Genomic DNA, 25457 nt, shown 5'->3' on the forward strand with positions numbered 1-25457 from the left:
CCTAATTAAAGGTACAAAGTTATTTTCTTGGAAAACGTTTGGACTTTCAAGATAAATGAACAACTTATAGCTTAAGAAGTTGTAAAACTACTCAAGAGAACACAAAGTCTCTTCAATACAGTCTCGAATACTATTCACCTTTTTAAACAAAAGGACATGCTTTAGGAGAGAAAACAGAAGGGTACACTTCTTACAAGTAGCTTTCAAATTGGTAGGTAAGAAATTTTATTTTATATCCCCCCAAAAGAACCTGTCAAATTACTAACCTAAAACTTTATAACTAGAATATAGAGGTAATCAACTTTCCTTTAAGTGTTGTAGACTATCTTTTTTTAAAGTAATATAAATAGTAAATAATATGGCACTGTAGGAAATATTAGACAATCATATGTAAAAGCAATTTCTGACAGTTCAGCAATATATTATAATATTTACAGACTAGAAAAAAATACCTTAAAAATTCTATCCAACTTGGAAAAATGTACATTTCCTACCTATCTCTTTAATACGTATAGTATTAAAGAAATATTATATTCTTTAACAGTATTTCCCCTCACCCCAAAATTTGGCATTTATCCTGTCAGACACAATAGCTTAAGGGTTTTCAAAATTTCCTACACCAAGTTCAAATACTTTATAATGATCACCCTGCCTGTGACAACAGTTGCTTTAGGAAGTATTAGTTATAAATGGAATAGAGATAATGTAGCAACTATTAGATTAAATAAACAAAATTATCTCTCCTTGGTCTTTTACTTTTCATTAAAATGAATTAAATTTTATGTATGACTACATTATTTCAATTTCTTCCAAATTTTCAAATACTTTTTACAATTCAAACGGTCTTTAAAACACTACCAATATTTTACCTAGGGAAATTATTTTAGGTGAAAAGTAAAGAAAAAATACTTTTGAAAGTAAATATACATAAAAGTTAACTTTGAAATATTTTTTAGTATATAAACAGATTTTAAAAAATTAATAAAAAACAAAAATTGTCTTTCAGAAAACCTAATTTAATTAGGCAAAACAAAACTAAGGGTTTGGAAAAGGTAGGAAGCCAGTACACCTCATTTTAATGACATTAGAATCTATTTCATTGTACACTTAGGAATTATCAGGCACAAAAATCAATGCTCAATTTAAAATGACATAAAGCATATGTGAAAAAGCCAGTTTCTCCTGCCAGCAAACAGCCTAAATGTTAAGTAAACCAAAGGCTGGAAAGGATTAGTTGAAATGTCAAAAGACAACCTTTTACTTTTACCTGCTCATCCTTGTAAACACATTCTCATCCCTAAGGCATACTTTCCAAACAAACAGTTTCAGTGTGCAGCAGCAAAAGGCCCACGGCAAGCTCTGCCATCTTGTAACTGTCAAAGAGATTAGTCTTTGATCTATTTGGGAGGTCATGTCCACATTCACATTAGCTATACAGTCTAACAACATTATACCTGTTGACCAGTGCTTCTTTAATGCTTAATGAGACAGACATTTTGTATTATGGAAGTTAACTGTGAATGTTTTTTCTAAGTTTTGACAGAAAGTAAACACCATAAACTGAGCTCAAGTGTGGTTTGGAAAGATGATCTTTTAGATCAGTTAACATTACTTTTCAAATACATTTTACAAGGCTTTCCCAAAATAGAAAGCTCTATAATTGTACACTCTGGAAGGAGTTTAAAACAACTTGCTCTCCATCCCCAATAAATTAGTGTATGTGTAATTTTGGAGGGGTGTGTGAACAGCAGAGAGAAGGCAAAGTATTTTATCAGAGGTTGCAAACTGAAAGCCCAAAGTTGTGTTTTGTGTGGTTTATTCACTGTAGCTTAAAATAATTTGAACTATTTGCCAACCCTCAACTAGTTCACTCATTTAAAGAATCCGATGAACTCTTGTAGCAGCTTAAGTTTGCAACCCATTGATTCAGACGTTGTATTGATTCACAAAACTTTTTTTCATAATTGGTGTTCAAAGTTCATACAAAATGAAGATCACCCTTAATATGGTAATTTCTAGACAACTGAAAATATCTCTGTGTCAAAAGTTAACCTGATAAGTAGAGATGAGATGCTAAATAGCAAAGATAGATAATCAAGACTGAAGCAGTAATTAGAGAATTATGTAAAAATACTAATGTAGCATTCAAACAGAAGTTATACGGTTTTGGATTCTCATTTTACCACTACATTATCATATATTTGAGGTCAAACAGCAAGTTCCTAAGTCTTCCAATGCAGTTTCTTGGAGACAATATAAGTAGTATTCTACTGATAGCAGTAGTATATATAACACAACCAAAAGGATTATACCGTGCATGTCAACAAGAAATTAAGTCACAATTTTGAACATGTGATTATTTTTCAACTTAGTCAAACCCAATACTGTTGGTCTTAAATAGCTCTATATAAAAGTGGCTTGTTATAAGTTTTATAAGTAACTTCTGAAGAAATAAATCGTGTGATAAATATGAGCTGGAACTATAAAGGCAACTCTTCACTTTACTACTGCCTCATGTGAAAGATGATGGAATTTATCCAATTCATATAAATATATATTATGATTTCAGTAATAAACGCCTTCCTAAAAGCAATCAATATAGTAGAATGTACTTTTTTTCCTCTTATGTGAGCTTGACAACAAAAGTTCAAGCCTTGAAATAAGACTAAGAACAAATAATCAGCTAAATTTAATAATTAAAAATATTAAGAAAACTTTGCCTCAGAAAAATAAACACATTTGTCTAGCAAACACTCAAGAAAAATAGTTTTATCTTTAGCCAAGGTACAGGACCTAAAACATAAATATTTATAGCAAACCAACTCTGGAAGACAGAGACTGTGCATTAGAGACACTTACTGCTCCGTATCATTACAGTGTAAACACTTTTATCAGGGTATCACAATATAAATTCCAGTGGTTAGAGTTCTAAACTCAGCATAAGATGCTGTATGTGAAATAATTTAGTTAGATAAAAGGAATATAGCTGGTTTTATTTCATCTGGCATATTTTCAAGATTTCTGAAACACCAAATTAGCCAAATATAGTATATTTTTTTAAATGGGGAAAAAATGGGTTTCTGCCAAGCGTTAAGAAACCAGGCTCCCTTTTAGATTAAAAAAAAAAAAAAAGCATATTAGGAATGGTTTTCAACTGTTACTTACTTTCCTTGTTACATTAGGAATTGACCACAATAATCTACCAAGAAATAAGAATCAAGACATAGTGACATAGTAACAGTAATATAACTTATCTCACATATGCTTTAAGGCTGCTTTGAATAAGATACTTTTTGCAGAGAAATCTATATTAAACTTTGTGTCATAAATTGTCAGTGTTGAAAAAAATAGACTGAAAATTTCAAATATAAGAAAAAGAAGATATTCCTCTCAAATCAGGCATCTCTTGTTCTCAACATATTAAACATATTCTACCTCAACTGGTTATAATAATTTAGCTACTATCCAGAATAGTTTATTGGTAATTCAGTAACATTTAAACAATCCTTAATAAATGCTTTAGAAAAAATGCAGAAACTCTGTCAGCATGGAACATTAGATCTCAGGGGGTCTTTTCATTATGAAAATAATTTGTCAAGATAAGTGCCCAGGAAAAAAAGCAGAAATTAATATTTTCTATTAAAAGAAAAAAATACAGTTAGTACTTTAAGACACGCAAAAACCTTAACTTTAATATGCTTATTCTGTATCGGGCTAACTTAAGAAATTTTTTAAACAGTAATAGGCTTTGTGGCAATTTAATTAAGCTATCCATACTAAAATATTGTCCAGGTAAACCTGAAAAATGCTTAAATGATCATCAAATTATATATATATATTAATGCTATAGTCTGTTGGAGAGAAGGGGGTAAAATGGAAAAAGCACACAGCTTGCAGTCAAGGTTTTGACACAGTTGTTTGACCTTGGGCAAGTCACAGTAGCATCATTTAGCTTCTTTCCTCAGTTTTCTCCTTTGGAAATGGAAGAAAGTATTTCTACCAACCTTACCCCATTGAGTTGGTTGATGAAATAAATGACAATGAGCAGGAAACAGGAAAGCATCATATATTAGAGGTAAGTGGGCTGGAGAGTCAGTACTTACATTTCTAAAACATAATGCAGGTTTGGGTGGGCTTTACATTTTGCTATAATATATTGTTGCATGTATATGAAAAAAGCCATAGGACTGACAGAGACGATGTGGGCAATCTAGCCAATGTGGGCCATCTATTTTAGGCTGTTCACCTCAAATCAGCATTTAATACCTGGATCAACTCTCTCTGAAGGTGCTTAACCCAGACTACTGAATATATAGACACATTATTTTAGGTGACTTATGTTTCTTTGGCTTATGGAGTGGTTACATTTTCATCAATATCAATGAAAACATGTACATTGGCAGGACACAGAGAGAACAGTGTTCAGTTTTCAAACATACCTTTTTCTAAATGACTTCTGCAATTGATCTTAAATTTTCTGAGAAATTATAACTAACTTTAGCACTCTTTAGTAGCCTTCATAATATTTTTTGATCATTTTGCAACCTATGAGCTGTATTTGAAAGCAGAACTATATAAAATGTTAGTGGTATAATCCACAGAATGAGTGCATGATTGGCCCTCTATTAGTCTAAATATTATTTCATTTTTATATCTTACAATCTAGAGCTTCCCTTGTTAAAGTCACATACGAGAGCCAAATAACTATGAATAAACCCTTCTAGCAATAACAACCAACAAAGTGAAATACTATCTTATGTAAGAAAGCAATGTGAGGCTGTAAATGGAAGCCTAGACTCTTAAGGGAATGAGCCAATATTAAAAGGCTTTTTAAGCGGAATGAGTAGTGCTGCATTCAAAAAGTGACAGAGACCTGTACCTACTCCTATATAACCCTGGAAGATGGCAAGATCTTTCATGGAAGAGGTTGTGGATTTGAGAAGATGCAAAACTAAGCATTCTGGCCCTGGGGGGGGGGGGGGGGGTTGCATAAAAGTTTAGTGACCATGGCTGGCATAGAAGGTAGAAGCTAATCCCAGTGAGAGGAGGCTCTGACTCAGATTTCATATGATTAAACACTACGACATTTAAAAACGAACATGGCAAGAGAAAATGTGCATGAGTATCAGAAAATACTAAAAATATACTTAAAATTCTTTTTATCTCCACAGCCCATCACATGAATTATGATACTTTTGCCATCTAGATGTTTCTTATTAAATCCAAACTTATTTTTCAAACCTAGTACATGTTTGATTTTTATTAAAAATTATTACTTTCTACCTTTACAATATTATTGTTCAGAATAGCTGCTTCAGAGCTTCTCAAATGTAAATGTGTGAGTGTGGGAATAAGTCATATAGGATCATAGCACTTTAAATCTCATACTTTATCTTAAAAAGTAATGAAGACTTTTGGTTTCAGGAAGGCAAAAAAAAGTCATTTCCTTTTTCTTTGCCTCTCAAAAACTGCCCCAAAATTAAAAGACAAATGAGAAAGAGAAATACAGTCTCCATCTTCAATTAAACTAAGAGACATCTGTTACTTCAAACTCCAAAATATGAATGTGAAAAGCAGATGGACAAATGGTAAATGACTAAGCAGAGGCAAAAGTTATAACCAAAGTACCCACTACTACCTATGAGAAATACGCCAGTTAGGCCAGCAGGAGTCCAGAAAGACTCAGGAAATGGATGCACAGGGACAATGTTGGAGGATGTGTACCACAAAGATGAAACAGTAAACAAGAAACAGGAGCACGACCTGAGACCCAGGAAACTTGGAATCCAATGGAGAAAATAGGCAAATCAAATCCCTAGGATGACAGCAAAGGGAAATCTCAGGACAGTGGCAGTTAAGTGGGCTTAAAGAGCATCTTAGTCCTGACTGAAGTAGGAGATCAGGAAGCTCCAGAGGGGATGTCTTCAGGATTTGGAAAAAAAGAACTAACCTGTTATGTGACAGGTCTGATAGGAAAATTGCATTGAGAGGTGCTGCACAGATTTATCGAAGGGTGACAGAAAATTTATTTAAAGATCTTTTAAAAAGAAAAGAGGGGAGGAGAGTATTATTAATGCCAAGAAAAATAAAAGAGTTCAAGAAAGAAAGGAAATCATTTGACTACAGTGAACATGTGACTACAGTGATAATGTGAATATTGATTATGAATTTTAATAAAAAATTGTGAAATAACTATATTGCAGGATAAAAGAAGGGAAAGGTGAAGTAAATAAGCTAAAATTCTTATCTCATATAGGAAGTAAATAGTGAATGTCTAAAATTGATTAAATAAAGATAAAATATGGAGGTAAATACCAGAAGAAATAGCTAAAACCACTGAAAGTCACTTCCTCTCAGAAGCAGGGGCTAGGAGTGGAGTAGAAGCCAAAAGGCTGTTAACATAAGAGTCATCAACTATATTTAGTATAAAATCAGGTGTTAGTAACAGCATTATTGGACTTTTTTCAACTTGATAAAAAAGTAATCAAAAAACAAATGCAGATGATTTTATGTTCATTTTAGTGTATGACATACACTTGTACATCTTACTATATAAGGCAATGGTGCTCAACAAAGAGTGATTTCACCTATCAGAAGATATTAGTAATGTCTGGAGACATTTTTGGTTGTCATGACTGGCAGAGGGAAGAAGGGTTTGCTACTGGCATCTATAGGTAAAAGCCAGAGATACTGCCAAACATACTACAATGCACAGGACATTGCTCACAACAAAGAATTATCCTGCCCAAAATGTCATTAGTGCCAAGCTTGAGAAACCTTGCTATATGGTAATCTTAAGCAACAAATCTGGTAATTTTGCTGCAATAGTAACTGTGTAGCTTATCATACTCCCTGGCACACTGGGGCTATTTGTTAGAAAGCATAAACTGAACTCATTCCCAAGCTATCAAACCCTTAACTGCAGTGAAAAACAGGAAAGACTCATGTTGAAAACACTGAACAGAGATGCCTACTACAGCTTATGTTATCTGAGACCTCAAAGCTTAATAGTTGGAAAAAAGTCATGACACACTCACCTGAAGACCACCTACTTATCTGCACCCGTAGGCTTTAAGAAGATCTAACAGACTAAAATCCACTACAAACAAAATTCTATTCTGAGGAAAAAAAATTCAAGTTATTTTCAGAGAAGTTAAAAAATAATTCCAGGTGCCAGCCTGGTGGTGCAGTGGTTAAGTTCGCACACTCTGCTTCAGCAGCCTGGGGTTCGCTGGTTCGGATCCCAGGTGCAGACCTACGCACTGCTTATCAAGCTGTGCTGAGGCAGGCGTCCCACATATAAAGTAGAGGAAGATGGGCATGGATGTTAACTCAGGGCTAATCTTTCTCAGCAAAAAAAAAAAAGGAAATAAAAACCAAACAAAAAACAATACCACCACTTCCCTTGAGGTAGTGCTGCTGATTATGCTCTGTGCCAACAGAAGTAGTTAAGTGTCAATCAACCATACAAGTTCCCAGGTTGATAATTTCACTTTTAAAGCCTTCAACCTACTATGAGAGAAAAGCAAAATACAAAGGTCAACAAAGTTCTTGTCAAAAACAAGATGAACACAAGAAAATAACTTCAGAATCTTTCAAAAAACAAAAGTCTCTATTTCTTTTATTAATTATTCAAAGTTTAACCTGTAGGTATATTCAGGCATGGCTTTTTTCTTAAGGAAATACAATGACATGAGTATTGGGAGAAAAAGAAAGATAAAGGCTATCAACCAAACTTGCTTAAAATTTTTTGATTTTAAGAGTTTCCTCCCCTGATCCCAAAACATTCCTATAAGAAATACAGGAAGGGCCTGGCCTGGTAGTGTAGTAGTTAAGTTCACATGTTCCTCTTTGGTGGTCCAGGGTTCATGGGTTCGTATCCCAGGCGCAGACCTACACACCGCTCAACAAGCTATGCTGTGGCAGTGTCCCCCACACAAAAAACAGAGGAAGATTAGCACAGATGTTAGCTCAGTGACAGTGTTCCTCAAGAGAAGATTGGCAACACATGTTAGCTCAGGGCCAATCTTTCTCACCAAATTAAAAAAAGAGAGAGAGAGAGAGAAAAAAGAAATCTGGGAAAACTTTTTAAAAAATTAAAAATTAAAAATACCTGAGCAATTCATCCATTTATTTTGTATTTTTATGTTTGTTTGTTTTTAGGAGGGATGGTTATCTCATTTTTCACTGTCCAAGGCAAATTACAAGTTGTCAACCTAGATGGCATACTTAGATTTAAACTAAATTTTAATTTTGGAATTTCAAGATATACTTAGAACCAGCTTAATAATACTTTTGGCCAAACTATCTTTAGAAAAAAGTGTTCTGAGGAGGAAAAACGGTGTAAGTAACTGAGGATAAACACACACTAGACCATCAGAGGTGACAAGGTTTTTCTTCCCTATCTGTGATTTGGCCTAAGCGTTTCCAACAGTTCCAACAGCAAGTTGCTGGACCCCTAAATGTTAGAGTTTAGTATTATTGCCCTTTAAGTTATATACACAGCCGTTTCCCCTGGTAACCATATGTTATTATCGGGGCTAGATCCAGGTGGGTTCCTGTATCAGATGCTACACTATAACCAGAATTCCATCATACTCTGACCTCAGGCTCAATTCCTGGATCTGGTTTCCCAAAGCTTAGAATAAAGTCTCAAATCCTTAAAATGGCATACAGGGCCCTAAATGATTTGGCTCCTCAATACCTCTCCTAGCCTCTAGTCACGTGCCATTTTCCCCAACTCACTCTCTACCTCAGCTTCTTTCAATTCCTGGAACTGCTATCCTCTTTCGCACCTTAGGGCCTTAGCATATGCTGTTCCCTCTGCTGAGAATAGTTTTATCCATTCTGTTCACCTATATACTCCTAGCTTTCTTTCCTGTGTCAGCTTAAATATCACTTCCCCAGGAAGTCTTTCTTTACCCCACAAGACTAGGTCAGGATCCTGTTACATTCTCATAGTTCCTGTGACTTTTTCTTACAGCCTTCATCAAAAACTGTAATTAATTGTTTCTTTATTACTTTAATGTCAATATTCCTCACTAAACTGTAAGTTCCATAAGACAAGGGGCTATAATCTGTGTAATGTACCACTGTGTCACTGAGGTCTATTAAAGTACTTGGTACTCTAGCCAGATATTCAAAAAATGGTTGTTTCATTATTCTGAATAGTCTTAATAACCTGAATAGTCTTGTAATCTGGCCATTGATGAGGCCATTCCACTTTATCAAATATAAACATTTTTGAATTTCAGTGTAGGAAAGATTCAAATTTCATCTCTCTGGCTCCTCCATCAATTTTAGGCAATATCTAGATGGTAGGTGAAAGATGTTGCTCAACTTTACTTTCCCTAAGCATCCGAACACCCAGATCCTATCCCACCAAAACATCCTGTTACATATTTCCATCCTTTACTAAATTATGGACATCATTCACGCAGAAACAGCACCTTGTTCATTTTTGTTCTTACTATATTTAGTACAAATTAGGCCCTTAAAAGTTTGTTAAATGAATGAATAAATGAATGCTAAAACACTGAAGATCATTAACAACTATAAAAGTGATACAAAAAGAATACATAAATCTACTCAAAATTGTTAAGAAAGGCTTTTGTGTCTGAAATAAAGTTTGTCTTGATATACTATAACCCCTTGCATTCCTGCCTTCATTCATCTACTCATGAGTATTCACACTGTCAAAGCAACAAGAATAATGAAGGAACAACATCATTCTCCTTAAAAAGAAATGTCAGATTTAAGAATTCTAATATTGTCATCATCTAATAATATTTTGACACTTGAAAGTACTGGTTTAATGTACACTCTATTTTATTAATGCTGTTATCCTTTGGGGTAAGCAAAGGATAAAAGACTTTTGCTGAGGTTTATAAAATGCCAAGAATGCATGGAAGCCTATAAATTTAAATGTGTTTGTTATAAAATCAATAACTAATTTAATAAAACGAAAATAGATGCTTGTTTTTTTAATCATGAATGTAATTTTTCAGAATTGATTAAAATAATATACTCAAATAGTTCAGTACCTTCAGAGCTAAGAGAAGTTTCCTAAACAAAAAAAGGAATTCATAACGGTTATTTTATGCCAATACTAACATAACTAATCAGATCACCATCTGAATTTTAAATAGTTTCCAAATAAAACCTATTTTGGTAACTCAACATACTATATTACTAAAGAAAAATAACACAAACATCAAATTTATTATTTTTAAATTATTTTAATCATTGTGAGAGCACTTCTGATATTGAATATTTCCATCAGATTCTATTAAACCAATTATACAAATCTAACCATTTGAACATTTTTAAAGTATAATAATTTTTAGCCACAAGCCATGGTTTTATGGATTCTTCCTCAGAGGAGTAAAGGCGCAGTACCCATGAAGGGAGAATATTTCTATATGCTACTAAACTATGCTAAGGAACACAAATAAAACGCAATTTTAAAATCTAAACACTGTACCTTATAATGGCTCACAAATTATGATCAAGCCACCAATTTGAGAAGTGGATGCATGAGTTATAAAGTTGACGGCTTTTGTAGTTTTTTGATCATACTATTTAATTAGCCAAAAGATTTGCTTTAGATATCCATCAGAAGGGCAGCCTTGTTATACTGTGACTTAATTACATTAAAAGAAAACAACTTTTCTTTTAGTTATACTTTTCTACCAACATCTAATCACATAAAGGCCTTGGTTCACTCTCCTGCCCCTCAAATACTTTGGTTTACTGAAAAGAAAGTTTCCCTTTTAACTATTGCACTATTAAGTATGTCCTTATAGAATGATCAGAAGCATCTGGGAAAGGTGGAAGTGAAAAAAATTCTCACTGGGAAAGTTAGCTTAATGCTTGCCCTTCAGAGTGGCCCATTATCAACATTTCATAGTGGGTTTCTTTATTTTCAGGTCCCTGAGGTATGTGCAATAAATTATGACTTGAACTAAACAAGTCACACTTGGCTCCAAAATGAAATTTTCCTACCTCTACTTTCTAGTCCCCAAGGTGGGAAGAGGAAATCCTGGTCACAGCCAAAGAAGTCATATTTTTGGCTTTAATATACATTTTCCTGCTTCTCTAAAAGCCAAACTCTGCAACTGAGACTACAAGAGTCTTAAGTTAGTATTTTAAACTGTATTTTAATTTTTACTTCCATAATCTGTCTCAAATTTAAGAAACAATTTTAGTTCATAAAATTAATGTCATTGCTCTGTTTTTCTCTACTCAAATCACTTTTCTAACTCAGACACCAATCTTACCCTTTTAAAATATGAATTCAAATGAAATAGGGAAAATAATGCAGAAATAGATTGTTTCATTTCCATAAGATAGAATATTTCAAGTTTTCATTTATAAATAACTCCTACTTCTTCCTGCATGATAGACTCAGTATTAACGTGAAAGAAAACTATAAAGTCCTAATTTGTGGTCCAGTAATTTGAAGCATTGTTTTAGTTTTGGAAGACCTATTTATGGAAATCATTCAGCATTAACGTGAAAGAAAACTATAAAGTCCTAATTTGTGGTCCAGTAATTTGAAGCATGTTTTAGTTTTGGAAGACCTATTTATGGAAATCATTTAGTTCATCATCTCATTTTGCAGAAAACAATATGGCAGACATACCCTAAGGTGACTCTCAGAGAGTCCTGTCTTGTATAATCCTCTCACCTTGAGTGTGAGCAGAACCTGTGACTTGCTTCTAGCCAATAGAATATGGCAAGGGCGATGGGATAGTCACTCCTTCGATTAGGTTATATTATAACGCAAAAGGTTTGGGGAAGTTACTCTCGTGATTATGTGAAGTTATATGACTCCATCTTAGCAGACTGGAGCTAGAGAGTATCTTGTGGGCCTTGAAGAAGTAAGCTGCCATGCTGTGAGACAGCCTATGAGGAGGCCACACGGCAAGGAACTCTGAGTAGCCTACAGGAGATGACAGTAGCCCATGGCTGGATCAGTCCTATAACCATAAAGAACTGAATTCTGCCAACGTCTTGAATGAGCTTGGAAGAAGACTCCAAGATCCAGATGAGAATGCAGCCCAGCCAACACCTTGATTGCAGCCTTGTGGAACCCTCAGGAGAGGACCCAGCTAAGCCATGCCCAGACTCCTGACTCATAGAAACTGTGACATAAGAAATGTGTCTTGTTTTGAGTGACCACGTTTGTGGTAATCTGTAACACAGCAAGAGAAAACTAACATAAAGAGTGACAGCCAGTATAATCAATATAAGATACCTCCTCCATTTATTAGGTTCTTCTATGGATTAGAGTATAATACTATTGGGATTAAGCATCCCCTTCTATAACTTCTTTAATGGTTTATGATTGTAACAGCACACTGTATTGCCTCATTATAAGTCATATTAACATTTACTACTGTCCTATTCATTATAATCTAATAATGATTACTATCATTATCATGCCTAATTAAAGTATCTAGGAATGGAGGGTTTTTGTTGTTTTTAATAACAATGTCAAGTAAAACAAACAACAAAACCAAACACTATTTTAGTAACTTATACTAAATATAAATGTATTAAATGTATATTTAACCTTTAGTTTTACTTTAATTTTAATTTAATTACTATATTAAACATACATTTAATACTTACACATGATATATTTAAATATAAGTACATATATTTAAGATAAATATAAATATATTAGATAATAAACATATTTAATCATTAATTAAAACAACATTTATTGAACACTCACTATATTCCAAGGCAATATTTTAATTATAGAGATACAAAGATGTTTAAGAAATTGTCCTAATCCTCGAGGTACACTATCTAACAGATTATAAAATGTATTTATAAACACTAAAATATAATGAAGGCAGTGTAGTATGTGTTTTAGGAAGTAATAAAGGACACTGGTAAAGATAACTATGTAGGTAAATACAAAAGCCAGTATTATTGTATTTTGTAACTCTTCTTTTTTTCCTATATGGTTTAAAAGGCAAATGCATAAAACAATAATTATAAATTATGTTAATGGGCACACAATGTCTAAAGATGTAATTTATGACAATAACAATATAAAAGGGGAGAGACAGAGATTAAGATGTTACTTTTAATCCCTAAGGTAATACTAAGAAAGTATATAAAAACTATACACAAAAGGAAAGAAGAGAATCAAAATAGTACACAACAAAAAATCAACTAAATACAAAAATGGGCGCTAATGAAGGAATTGAAGAACAAACTAAGTCCTTCCTTATTAATAAGAACTAAGTCCTTATTAATTACTTTAAATGTAAATGGATTAAACTTTCCAATTGAAATGCAGAGATTGGCACAATGAATTAAAAACATGATCCAACTATATGATATCCACAAGAGACTCATTTTAGATATAAGGAAGTTAGACTCTTATCTTACATCATATACAAAACTTTACTGAAAATGGATCAAATATCTAAATTTAAGAGCTAAAAGTATGAAGCTCTTTAAAGAAAACATTAGAGTCAAATTTGCACGACCTTGGATTTGGCAAGTTTCCTAAATATGACACACCAAAAGCACAGGCAACAACAACAACAAAATAAAGTGGACTTCATTAAAGTTTCAAACTTTTGTATTTCTTTTATATCCCATAGAAGTGCACAAATAAATATTTTCAATAACTTGTTTAACCATTTATGAATTTTTAGAAATCATTCATAATGGTACTCTGACATTTCAGATATTGATATTTCAGATATTCAGATATTTCAGGTATTGACTGCTATATTCTGGTCATTTCCAAATGATAAAAGGTCTTCTTAATGCTCATCATCATTGATCATTAGGGAAATGCAAATCAAAACTACACTAAGATATCACCTTATGCCTGTTAGAATGGCAAAAATATCCAAAACAAAAAGTGACAAATGTTGGAGAGGTTGTGGAGAAAAAAGAACCCTGATACACTGCTGGTGGGAATGCAAACTGGTGCAGCCACTATGGAAAATAGTATGGAGATTTCTCAAAAAATTAAAAATAGAAATACCATATGACCCAGATATCCCACTACTGGGTATCTATCCAAAGAACTTGAAATCAGCAATTCCAAAAGTCCCATGCACTCCTATGTTCATTGCAGCATTATTTATAACAGCCAAGACGTGGGAGCAACCTAAGTGCCCATCAACTGATGACTGGATAAAGAAGATATGGTATGTATATATACAATGGAATGCTACTCAGCCATAAAAAAAGACAAAATTGTCCCATTCACAACAACATGGATGGTCCTTGAGGGTATCATGTTAAGTGAAATAAGCCAGATAGAGAAAGACAATCTCTGTATGATTCCATTCATATGTGGAAGTTAAACATGTGGACAAAGAGAACAGATTAGTGGTTACCAGGGGAAAGAGGGCATGGGGGGTGGGCACAAAGGTTGAAGTGGTGCACCTACAACACGACTGACAAACAATAATGTACAACTGAAATTTCACAAGGTTGTAAACTATCATAACCAATAAAAAATTTTTTAAAAATTATAAAAAAGGTGGTCTTAATTATTATAAAAATTGTATACTTAGACTCTTTAAGCTTATAAACATCAGTCTTTTGAATGGATGCCTTACAAATATCCTTTAGTTAGGGAAAAAAAACTGCCAAGACTCCTTCTTAGAGTTCTGATTCTAAGCCTTTTGCCATGTGAGATGGGAAATACACACCCCCACCCGCACTGCACCTTACTTGGGCTTGGGCATGTTACACACTTTGGGCAATAGGTTAGTAGACGTGATATAAGAAGGTGTTTGAAAAGTGCTTATACAGTCAAGGCTGACATCTTGTAACTCTGCCATTGCAATGATAACATGTTTTAGCTAGTCTGTTGGTCCATGAACAATGAGATACATGTAGAGCAGAGCTGACCCAGTTGAGCCCAACATACATTGGTAAAACCAAAGCAGGGTGACTGAGCCCAGCTGAAATCAGCAGAGCTGCCCAGCCAAGTCCAGCCTGGATCATCTACTGCCCAGCCACCCCCTACCTCAACACAGACATGTAACCCATAATAAATGACTGTTGTTTTAAGTCACCGAATTTTAGAATTATTTTTTAAACAGGAAGAACTGATCCAGACATATGGCAACGAGAAATACACTTCCCTTACATCTGGTATTGCCAGTAAAGAATTTCCTTCTTTTTTTTTTCTTTTGGCTGAAGAAGATTCACCCTGAGCTAACGTCTGTTGCCAATCTTCTTCTTTTTATATGTGAGTCGCTGCCACAGCATGACTACTGACAGATGGGTGGTGTAGGTCCAAACCATGGTTGCCAAAGCAAAGTGCACCAAACTTAACCACTAAGCCAACGGGCTGGCCCAAAGAATTTCCCTCTTTATCTGTTTCTTGTCCCTGTGGCTTGGACTACTCTTGGGTCTACCCTACTTGCCTTTTTCAGGAACCACCAAGGAAACTCCTTTAGAACCACCCCCCTCCTCCCCACCCAGACCCCACTGAAGCTTCTGTTATTTTGCTGTTTTATACAACTAGAGCCATCAGGATTCAGCAGAACTATGACAAGCAGGACCATTACAGAGGAATGTCAGAGCAGGTCACCAGGTCTCTTTTCTGGTATGACAGACTGAGAAGAAGTTATCCTGATGAAAGAAAGCATTAAGAACCCAAGATTGGTGCAATACCAATGCCCAGAATCACAGTTGTTGGGAGTGAGAGTAGAGGATATAGAAGGTAAATGTAATTTTTTTTCTTAACAAGTAACATTTTATTTAATTTTAAGAATTTTTCAAAGAATAACATATTACCTGTATTCTTACAATATTTCCTTGAAGCTTGTTTTTTACTAAAACAAACAAATACTCTAGAAAAAGCTAATATGCCTTTTGATAACTACCCCCAATATCATTCTTTTCTCCTTTCAGGATGTAATAACCATTATGAGTTTGAAGTGAATTCTTCCAGGCCTTGTTACTTTGTGAGTGTGATATTTAGTACAACCTACTATTAGCCATAAAGTTGTCTTCTTTTCCAGCTCTCAAGGACTCATATATGGGTCTAAGAAAGAGAGAAGATATAAGTAAAAATCGAAAGAGCTAGTTTTAGGGGGGAAAAATTTATATTTAAGACATTGAAAAAATGAGTGGTAGAAAAGAGGGGGAAAGGTATTCTCTCCACTCTAACAAAGCAGTATTAGTGCATATTGGGCCAAAGTAAAACAATAAAATATCAAAAAAGAAATAGTACCACTGCCAATAGCACTGACCTCAGCAACACTCAGCTTTAGTGGAATGCAGCATTAATGCTATCGATGGTGAACACTACAGTTTTCTTGAGTGGATATCAACTGTTTCATCAGTAGCAGTAGTCAGAGGTAGCATTAGCCATTTTAGAATAAGAGCCCTAGGCACTGTCATCAGCACTCTTAATGGTAGCACTGGTGGCTGGAGAAAAGTAGTGGAAGACACTAAAGTTAGTGTGAATGGATTAGATACCCTCTGAGGACTTTCAAAAATTTTGAAGAGGTCCAGAAGTTAAGGAAAAGTAGGGGCTAATCAGAGAAACGCTGTTTATTACTGTTAATATTATGTAATTCACAGTGTCTAATAAACTATTAACAATAAAGAAGATAACTTCCTAAGGAAAGAATTCTTGCTTTGGTATGAGACCCTAAAACGTTGTGCCCCGGGAGGAGGGATATGAATTATACTCAGTGGAATCAGCTAAGTGTTCAAAAAGCCTCAAGTCTTGGTCTCAGATTGCTAGTACCTTCAAATGCCTGTAGGAAGTAAAAATAAAATCCTCCTTGATGGAAGATAACATCACCTTAGGCTTCAAATTATTGCTACAAATAATTTTTCAAATATAATGTTTAGCAAACAATCAGTGATAATGAAGCAAAACTCTTGTTTCTGGCCACGACAAAATAACTGGTTCGGGAATATCCTGCCCACTATAAATAACTGTAAAACTAGACAAAATAGATAAGCAACTTTCAAGGAGTAGACACCAGACAGCATCACACTGTAATCTCGGAGATAAGGAACATCCATTCTGTGAACTTCATGATTCTTAGCTCTCTTTCCTGCCAATAGCGCAGAGCACTGAAGTACAAGCAGAGTACAGCAGTCCTGCTGAGCTGAGGTGGAAGAGAGCAGAATTTGAAGCAGCTAAAGTCACTGAAGTCCATAAGGCAGGGCATGGCATTGGACAGAAGGGAGCTAGATAGAGTGAGGGCCCTAGAATTCCCTGAGGGACCCCTGAGAGTCTGTGGCCAAGAGCCTGATAAAACACAAATTGCTGGGCTCTACCTCTGGAGTTTCTGATTCAGTAGGTCTGGATGGAGCCTGAAAATGCATTTCTATCAAGTTTCCAGGTGATACTGATGCTCCTGACTTGGCACCACACTTTAAAAATCACTTTTATTGAGCAAAAGACAGTGTAAGTTAAAAGGAAAAAACCCTATATTTACTAAACCTTTCCCCCTCATTTCAAATTACCAAAGCATTAAAATAAAATGTCTGAGGATACAAGAAAAATGTATAATTAACTTCAGACAAAATCAACAACTTCTGTGATAAATAAAACTTCTTAAGGCTTTGATGGCCTACCTGTAGATCTTTAACATTTGGAAAAGGAATTCCTATTGTTACAACAGCACGAGCATTGTCATCTGAGAAATCCAGACCCTCACTCACTTTACCACGACAAACTGCTACCAGGAGGGCTCCATCTTAAGCAACAGAAAATAAACATTTTTAAAAGCACACTCAAAATTCCCAGAACTGCTTATTTTTGTCAATTTGAAAGATCTGATTATTAAGTTATCACAGTAGTAAATTTAAACGAATCAAAATAAAAAACTGTTAGATAAAGTTTTAAAAGTTCAATGTCTTTAAATAAATAAGGAAAACAAAATTACCTTTAGGTGCAATATGGTAGCAAACCAATTTACAAACTGTGTATCTCCCAGATTACTTACACAGAAAAACCACATCAGAGTAGCAACTTGCACATGAACCAACAGAGCAATTGAGAACCAACTGTTTTATATTTAAAAATCAAAATTGCAGGGGCCGGCCCAGTGGCACAGTGGTTAAGTTTGCACATTCCACTTTGGAGGCCTGAGGTTTGCCAGTTCAGATCCCAGGTGCAAACCTACGCACCACTTGGCAAGCCATGCTGTGGCAGGCGTCCCACATATAAAGTAGAGGAAGATGGGCACGGATGTTAGCTCAGGGCCAGTTTTCCTCAGCAAAAAAGAGGATTGGCAGCAGATGTTAGCTTAGGGCTAACTTCCTCAAAAAAAAAAAAAAAAAAAATTGAAATTGCAATCATGACCTTTACCACCAAAAGGTAAAGTTCTCAGAATGTTTTAAATAACTCTAATTTGTACTATATACCATCCTGACACAATATGAAATTGAAAAGTATTTAAAACATACAGAACGCTCTGTATAATCTTATCATATAAGGATATTGCCAATTATGTTATAGTAACTTTATGATGTTGCATTGCTTATAAATTGTTACTATCAGCCCTTCCTGTCAAACTTTTTATGGACATTCTCTAACTTTGAAATTGAGCCTTCAGTTATGTTTTGAAAACTAAAGTTTATCTTATGTAATAGAATATAAGCACAAAGTGTATTATTTGCTTCAAAACGTGGGACTCATTTGGCTAGTAAGGAAGATAATTTATGCATACCCTAGACCTGTCTTCTTTCACAAAACATTTTGGGTTGTGTAAGGAAGATTATGGGATGATACCTGAAAGCATGCTTTTTGTTTTAAAGTCAAGTGGCATCCCCAAGCGAAAATATTCATAGAAGAACAACTCCAAATAAAATTATTTTCTTTTCACTCAGGATTATAAAATATAATTTTTCTCTGAAGTGCAAATCATTTTTAAAAAGATAACACAAACAAAATTCTAACACTGACCAACTTCTTATTTTATGGTAAAAAAAATATTTTTTCATTGACCATCAAATAATTTCTGATTACCTTTCTCTCCTTTGTACTTGACTGCATCATAGTACACCTGCAGTAATTCCTCAAAATCAGTTTTTTCTCCTCCCTGTGGTTCTACAATGACTGTCTTCACCAACTCCAGATTATGCCATAATCCAGTGTAGAGCCAACGTTCTTTCAATTTTTCTAACAACTGAAAAAGGGAAAGAAAAAAGTGAATTTTTTATGTGTCCAACTGAACAAACTTACTTTAGTTTATGGAAGACAATGTGACTACAATGTAACTATGGCAAGCGTATTAACTTTTCTGTGTTTTACTTTCCTCATCTATAAAATGAGGAAAACAATAATATGTCATAGGGTTGTTATCGGGTTAAATTCATTAACCAATTTAGATAGCTTTGAGTTGATGCCTGGCACATAGTAAGAGCTCAATAAATGTTAGTGGCGGCTGCTGCTGCTGCTGTTACTACTTCAATTATTGCTATCCTGGGGATTTCAAAGCAGAAAAAATGACTTCTGTCAAAGTTAAGAAATTTTAAGTTATCTCTCTAAACCTAAGGTGAAGTTCCTTAATATCCCTAACTGAACATTCTTTAAATAAAGATTCTTTAAAATCATTTTATGTAGTCTATGGGCAGCTAAGCTGTTTGAAAATTAGATCATGATCATTAAACTGAATCAGGTAAATATATAAACAGAGACCCAGATAGTCAACAAGTAGAAAATACACAGGCACAAAGGGAACATTTACAACAATAACCATGTGGTAGATTACAAAAGGACTTTGAACAACTTTCAAAGAATCTTTATCAGATTAACCATATATTCTAAAAACAATGCAATTTAAAAGTCAATAATACAAAGTTAGTGGAGAAAAAACACAAACATACAAGCCCAACACTAAAAATTATATATATATATATATATTTTTTTTTTTTTTTTTTTTGAGGAAGACTGGCCCTGAGCTAATATTCGTGCCCATCTTCCTCTAGCTTATATGTGGGACGCCTGCCGCAGCATGGCTTGCCAAGCAGCGTGTAGTTCTGCACCCAGGATCTGAACTGGCAAATCTCAGGCTGCCCAAGTGGAATGTGCGAACTTCACCGCTGCACCACTGGGTGGGCCCCTAAAGATTATATATTTTTTTTCTAATTTAATTTTATTTATTTTTTTTATTGAGTTAATGATAGGTTACAATCCTGTGAAATTTCAGCTGTACATTAATGTTTGTCATTCGTGTTGTAGGTGCACCACTTCACCCTTTGTGTCCACCCCCCACCCCACCTTTCCCCTGGTATCCACTAAACTGTTCTTAGTCCACATTTTAAAATTCCTCATATGAGTGGAGTCATACACATATTATCCTTCTCTAGCTGGCTTATTTCACTTAACATAATTCCCTCAAGGTCCATCCACGTTATTGCAAATGGGATGATTTTGTTCTGTTTTGCAGCTGAGTAGTATTCCATTGTATATATGTACCACATCTTCTTTATCCATTCATCTGTTGATGGGCACTTAGGTTGCTTCCATGTCTTGGCTATTGTAAACAGTGCTGCAATAAACATTGGAGTGCATAGGACTTTTGGGATTGCTGACTTCAAGCTCTTTGGATAAATACCCAGTAGTGGGATGGCTGGATCGTATGGTAGTTCTATATTTAATTTTTTGAGGAATCGCCATACTGTTTTCCATAGTGGCTGCACCAGTTTGCATTCCCACCAGCAGTGTATGAGGGTTCCTTTTTCTCCACAACCTCTCCAACATTTGTTACTATTAGTTTTACATATTTTTTGTCATTCTAATGGGTGTAAGGTGATATCTTAGTGTAGTTTTGATTAGCATTTCCGTGATGATCAGAGATGATGAGCATCTTTTCATGTGCCTATTGGCCATCTGTATATCTTCTTTGGAGAAATGTCTGTTCATGTCTGCAGCCCATTTTTTGATTGGGTGGTTTGATTTTTTGTTGTTGAGTTGTGAGAGTTCTTTATATATTATGGATATTAAGCCTTTGTCAGATATAAGACTTGCAAATATTTTTTCCCAGTTAGTGGGTTGTTTTTTTGTTTCAATCCTGTTTTCATTTGCCTTGAAGAAGCTCTTTAGTCTGATGAAGTCCCATTTGTTTATTCTTTCTATTGTTTCCCTTCTCTGAGAAGGCATGGTGTCCGAAAAGATCCTTTTAATACTGATGTCAAAGAATGTACTGCCTACGTTTTCTTCTAGAAGCCTTATGGTTTCAGGTCTCACCTTTAGGTCTTTGATCCATTTTGAGTTTATTTTGGTGAATGGTGAAAAAGAATGGCCAATTTTCATTCTTTTACATGTGGCTTTCCAGTTTTCCCAGCACCATTTGTCAAAAAGACTTTCTTTTCTCCATTGTAGGCCCTCAGCTCCTTTGTCGAAGATAAGCTGTCCATAGATGTGTGGTTTTATTTCTGGGCTTTCAATTCTGTTCCATTGATCTGTGCACCTGTTTTTGTACCAGTGCCATGCTGTTTTGATTACTGTAGCTTTGTAGTATGTTTTGAAGTCAGGGGTTGTGATGCCTCCCGTTTTGTTCTTTTTTCTCAGGATTGCTTTAGAAATTCGGGGTCTTTTGTTGCCCCATATGAATTTTAGGATTCTTTGTTCTAATTCTGTAAAGAATGTCATTGGAATTCTGATTGGGATGGCATTGAATCTGTAGATTGCTTTAGGTAGAACGGACATTTTAACTATGTTTATTCTTCCAATCCATGTACATGGAATGTCTTTCCATCTCCTTATGTCGTCATCCAATTCTCTCAGAAAGGCCTTGTAATTTTCATTATATAGGTCCTTCACTTCCTTAGTTAAATTTACCCCAAGGTATTTTACTCTTTTTGTTGCGATTGTGAATGGTATTGTGTTCTTGAGTTCTTTTTCTGTTAGTCCGTTATTAGAGTATAGAAATGCTACTGATTTATGCAAATTCATTTTGTACCCTGCAACTTTGCTGTAGTTGTTGATTACTTCTAAGAGTTTTCCAATGGATTCTTTGGGGTTTTCTATATATAAGATCATGTCGTCTGCAAACAGTGAGAGTTTCACTTCTTCCCTCCCTATTTGGATTCCTTTTATTCCTTTTTCTTGCCTGATTGCTCTGGCCAGGACCTCCAGTACTATGTGAAATAAGAGTGGTGATAGAGGGCATCCTTGTCTCGTTCCTGTTTTCAGGGAGATGGTGTTCAGTTTTTGCCCACTGAGTATGATGTTGGCTGTGGGTTTGTCATATATGGCCTTTATTATGTTGAGGTAGTTTCCTTCTATGCCCATTTTGTTCAGAGTTTTTATCATAAATGGCTGTTGGATCTTGTCAAATGCCTTCTCTGCATCTATTGAGATGATCATGTGGTTTTTATTCCTCAGTTTGTTGATGTGGTGTATCACATTGATTGATTTGCGGATGTTGAACCATCTCTGTGTCCCTGGTATGAATCCCACCTGATCATGATGTATGATCCTTTTGATGAATTGCTGAATTCTGGTTGCCAAAATTTTGTTTAGAATTTTTACATCTATGTTCATCAGTGATATTGGCCTGTAGTTCTCTTTTTTTGTGGTGTCCTTGCCAGGTTTTGGTATCAGCGTGATGTTGGCCTCATAGAATGTGTTAGGAAGTGTTCCATCTTCCCTAATTTTTTTGGAATAGCTTGAAAAGGATAGGTGTTAAATCCTCTCTGAAAGTTTGGTAGAATTCCCCAGGAAAGCCATCTGACCTGGGGTTTTATTTAAAGATTATATTCTTAACATACGGGTTATATGTCAATTATATGTAAATAAAGCTAGAAAAAAATTTATAGATAAAAAAATATGGTTTAGAGAGAAAACCCAGTAGAATTCATGAAATCTTTAGATATCAATGATAAGAAAAGCACCCACAATTCAAAATGTGGGATGCAGTAAAGACAATACTTAGAAATATACTTGTAGCTTGAAATGTATTTATTTAAAAGTTTGAAACTAACTGAATTAAGCATTCTTTTTAAAAAGCTAGAAAAGTAAAGAGTAAATGCAAAGAAAGTAAAAGTTAATAAACATAAGAGCTGAAATAAATGAAAAAGACAAAAGCCAGTAGTAGAGATTATTATGATTTAAATTGAACTGTCTTACCCACTTGTTCTACGCAGAGTTCTATGCAATGTGGATTAGTTATTACAATGTACGCAAACACCAAGAAATTACCCTAAATTCTCTAGAGAATAGAAACTAATTTTTATAAGATGGTTTATTTCCTCAGAATTTTATCTTTCTCTGTTTTCAGAAATAAACTTAAGAAGATCATAAAATAACATTTTTATCACTGCTATGGTCTAAATGTTTGTGTCCCTCCAAAATTCATATGTTGAAATCCTAATCCTCAAAGATGATGGCATTAGGAAGTGGGGCCTTTGGGAGGTGACTGGGTCCTAAGGGTCAAGGTTTCATGAGGGGGATTCCCACAGAGAGATCCCATAGAGCTCCCTTGCCCCTTCTACCATGTGAGGACATAGCAAGAAGGCACTGGCTATCAACCAGGAAGAAGGCCCTCACTCAACCATGCTGGCACCCTCATCTCAGACTTCTAGGCTCCAGAGCTGTGAGAAATAAATTTCTATTGTTGATAAGCTAATGAGTCTGTGGTATTTTATTATAGCAGCTGGAACAAAGAAAATCACTAATTGGTAAAATAATTCATTGCATATTACACAGTAATCAGGGTACCCTGGTCAATAAAAATAACAATTCCCCATAACACCATGTTATTAGGTAAAAAAAAAAAGCAGGGCTAGCATTAATCTAAAAGTCTTTTTTGAGTGTCTCAAGGGTTGGCTATTAGAATTTACTTTTTGAATATTCGCTGTTTCTGAATCAAAGTCTCTCTCACTAGTACTAGAGAGTATTAAGCCTTCTGATAGTATTCAGAGCTACAGTGTGTATAGCAGAGTCACACTGAGTCTTCAATTAAAAGGACAAGACTACTCTAAGTCAATAATATTCAGAACAATATATTAATTTATTTAAATTTCTCTATTTGAATAATAAGTTTAGAAGAGAATAAAAATATTCTAAGGATATAAAACCAGGTGAAATGTGTCAAGAAATTGCATAATTGTTGTTACTTAATGGAACTTAATCCAAAGATATACTGTTTCCATCATTTGAAAACACAGATAACATTTCACCTCTAATTTCTTGATCCCGAGATAATAACTTCCAGTACTACAGGTTTTGAACATTCAAGATGTAGAGAAATTTCTCATTTTACTTGAAGAAGACCACTAAATTGATAATTCCAAAATATATTCCATAAAATCTATTTAAGAAGGGAAGTTTGAAAAATAACAAAGAAATTGGTTCAATGTACAAAATTCCCCCCAAAGAAAACCAGTAGGGATTTTTTCCCATTATATAAAAGAGAATTCAGAATATCAAAGAGTTACATATGATTTAGAAAACATCTAACTTTGAACACAGAAAAGTTCAAAAATTTTAAAAGCAGGTATGATATACATAACATTTCAAAATTTATTACAATAAACCAAGAAAAAAGATTCTACTCACTAATTTTTTGGATTCTAAGAACTTCAGAAATTTATGAACAATGAAAATGGCCACAGGTTCATAAATAAATAGTGAGTATCACAATTAAAAAGTACAGTATGCACTATCAATCATTTCAGGAAACTTTTATAGCAAATACAAAATAAACTGTCATGTTACTAGGACTTTAAAATTTTTTTTGAAAAATAAGGCTTTTAAGCTTGTTGATATATCTAAAGGAACCAAAGTTCTTTGATTTTATTAAATTTTTAAAACTGAATTGTCAGGATATAATACTTACATATAAGATTAGAATTCAGAGAACAGAACAAAAAGGAGAAAAGTGGGACAAAAAAAACAGGCTACTTTTTTCTAGGTTTACATTAGAGATGAAAAACTATTGTTAATGCAAATTTTCTAACTTGGACAAAAATTTTTCCCTATATAGAAATCATTGAAATTTGCTTTAATTAAAAAGGAAGAACTATTTTAATTATCCCCCAAAGATAAGAAGTTATTAAACTAATTTTTTTCCAGAAAAATTTCATGTAATCTGACACCCATCAGCCTTTCCAAAGGGCCATACCATTTACAGTCAGGTCCAGAGATAAATGTTGGGCATCTCAAGCAAATCTGAGGCAAGCAAGAGACAGAAAGTATTGACCATGACTAGGAGAACTCTTACTCAAAAATTTGCTCTCCAGTTGTATCTATTTTTAATAACAATTGGTGAAAATATGGAGAAAATGGAACTCTTGTATATACTGCAGTGGGAACATAAAGAGGTGCAGGTGCTTTGGAAAAAAGTCTGGCAGTTCTTCAAAAGGTTAAACATAGGGCTACCATATGACCCTGCAATTACACTCATAATTAAATACCCAAGAGAAATGAAAACATACATCCACACAAAACCTTGTACATGCCCGTACATAGCAGCATTATTTATAAT

At 34.4% G+C, this 25457-nt stretch overlaps 1 protein-coding gene across 3 annotated transcripts in view; it reads right to left on the minus strand.

The window, feature by feature from the left end:
• Positions 1 to 25457, minus strand: part of BRIP1 (BRCA1 interacting DNA helicase 1) — a 187333-nt gene that overhangs the window by 29777 nt on the left and 132099 nt on the right. For all 3 annotated transcript variants that reach the window (XR_011493726.1, XM_014856951.3, XM_070482865.1), the window contains exons 15-16: positions 18992 to 19151; positions 17596 to 17717 (exon numbers count right to left, since the gene is read on the minus strand). Coding sequence is in view for 2 of the 3 variants with exons in the window: in XM_014856951.3 (XP_014712437.1) it covers positions 17596 to 17717; positions 18992 to 19151 (282 nt within the window). In the remaining variant the exon portion in view is untranslated. The remainder of the gene's footprint in view (positions 1 to 17595; positions 17718 to 18991; positions 19152 to 25457) is intronic.

Source organism: Equus asinus, chromosome 13 (genome assembly GCF_041296235.1).
Source record: "Equus asinus isolate D_3611 breed Donkey chromosome 13, EquAss-T2T_v2, whole genome shotgun sequence".
Lineage (NCBI taxonomy): Eukaryota > Metazoa > Chordata > Mammalia > Perissodactyla > Equidae > Equus > Equus asinus.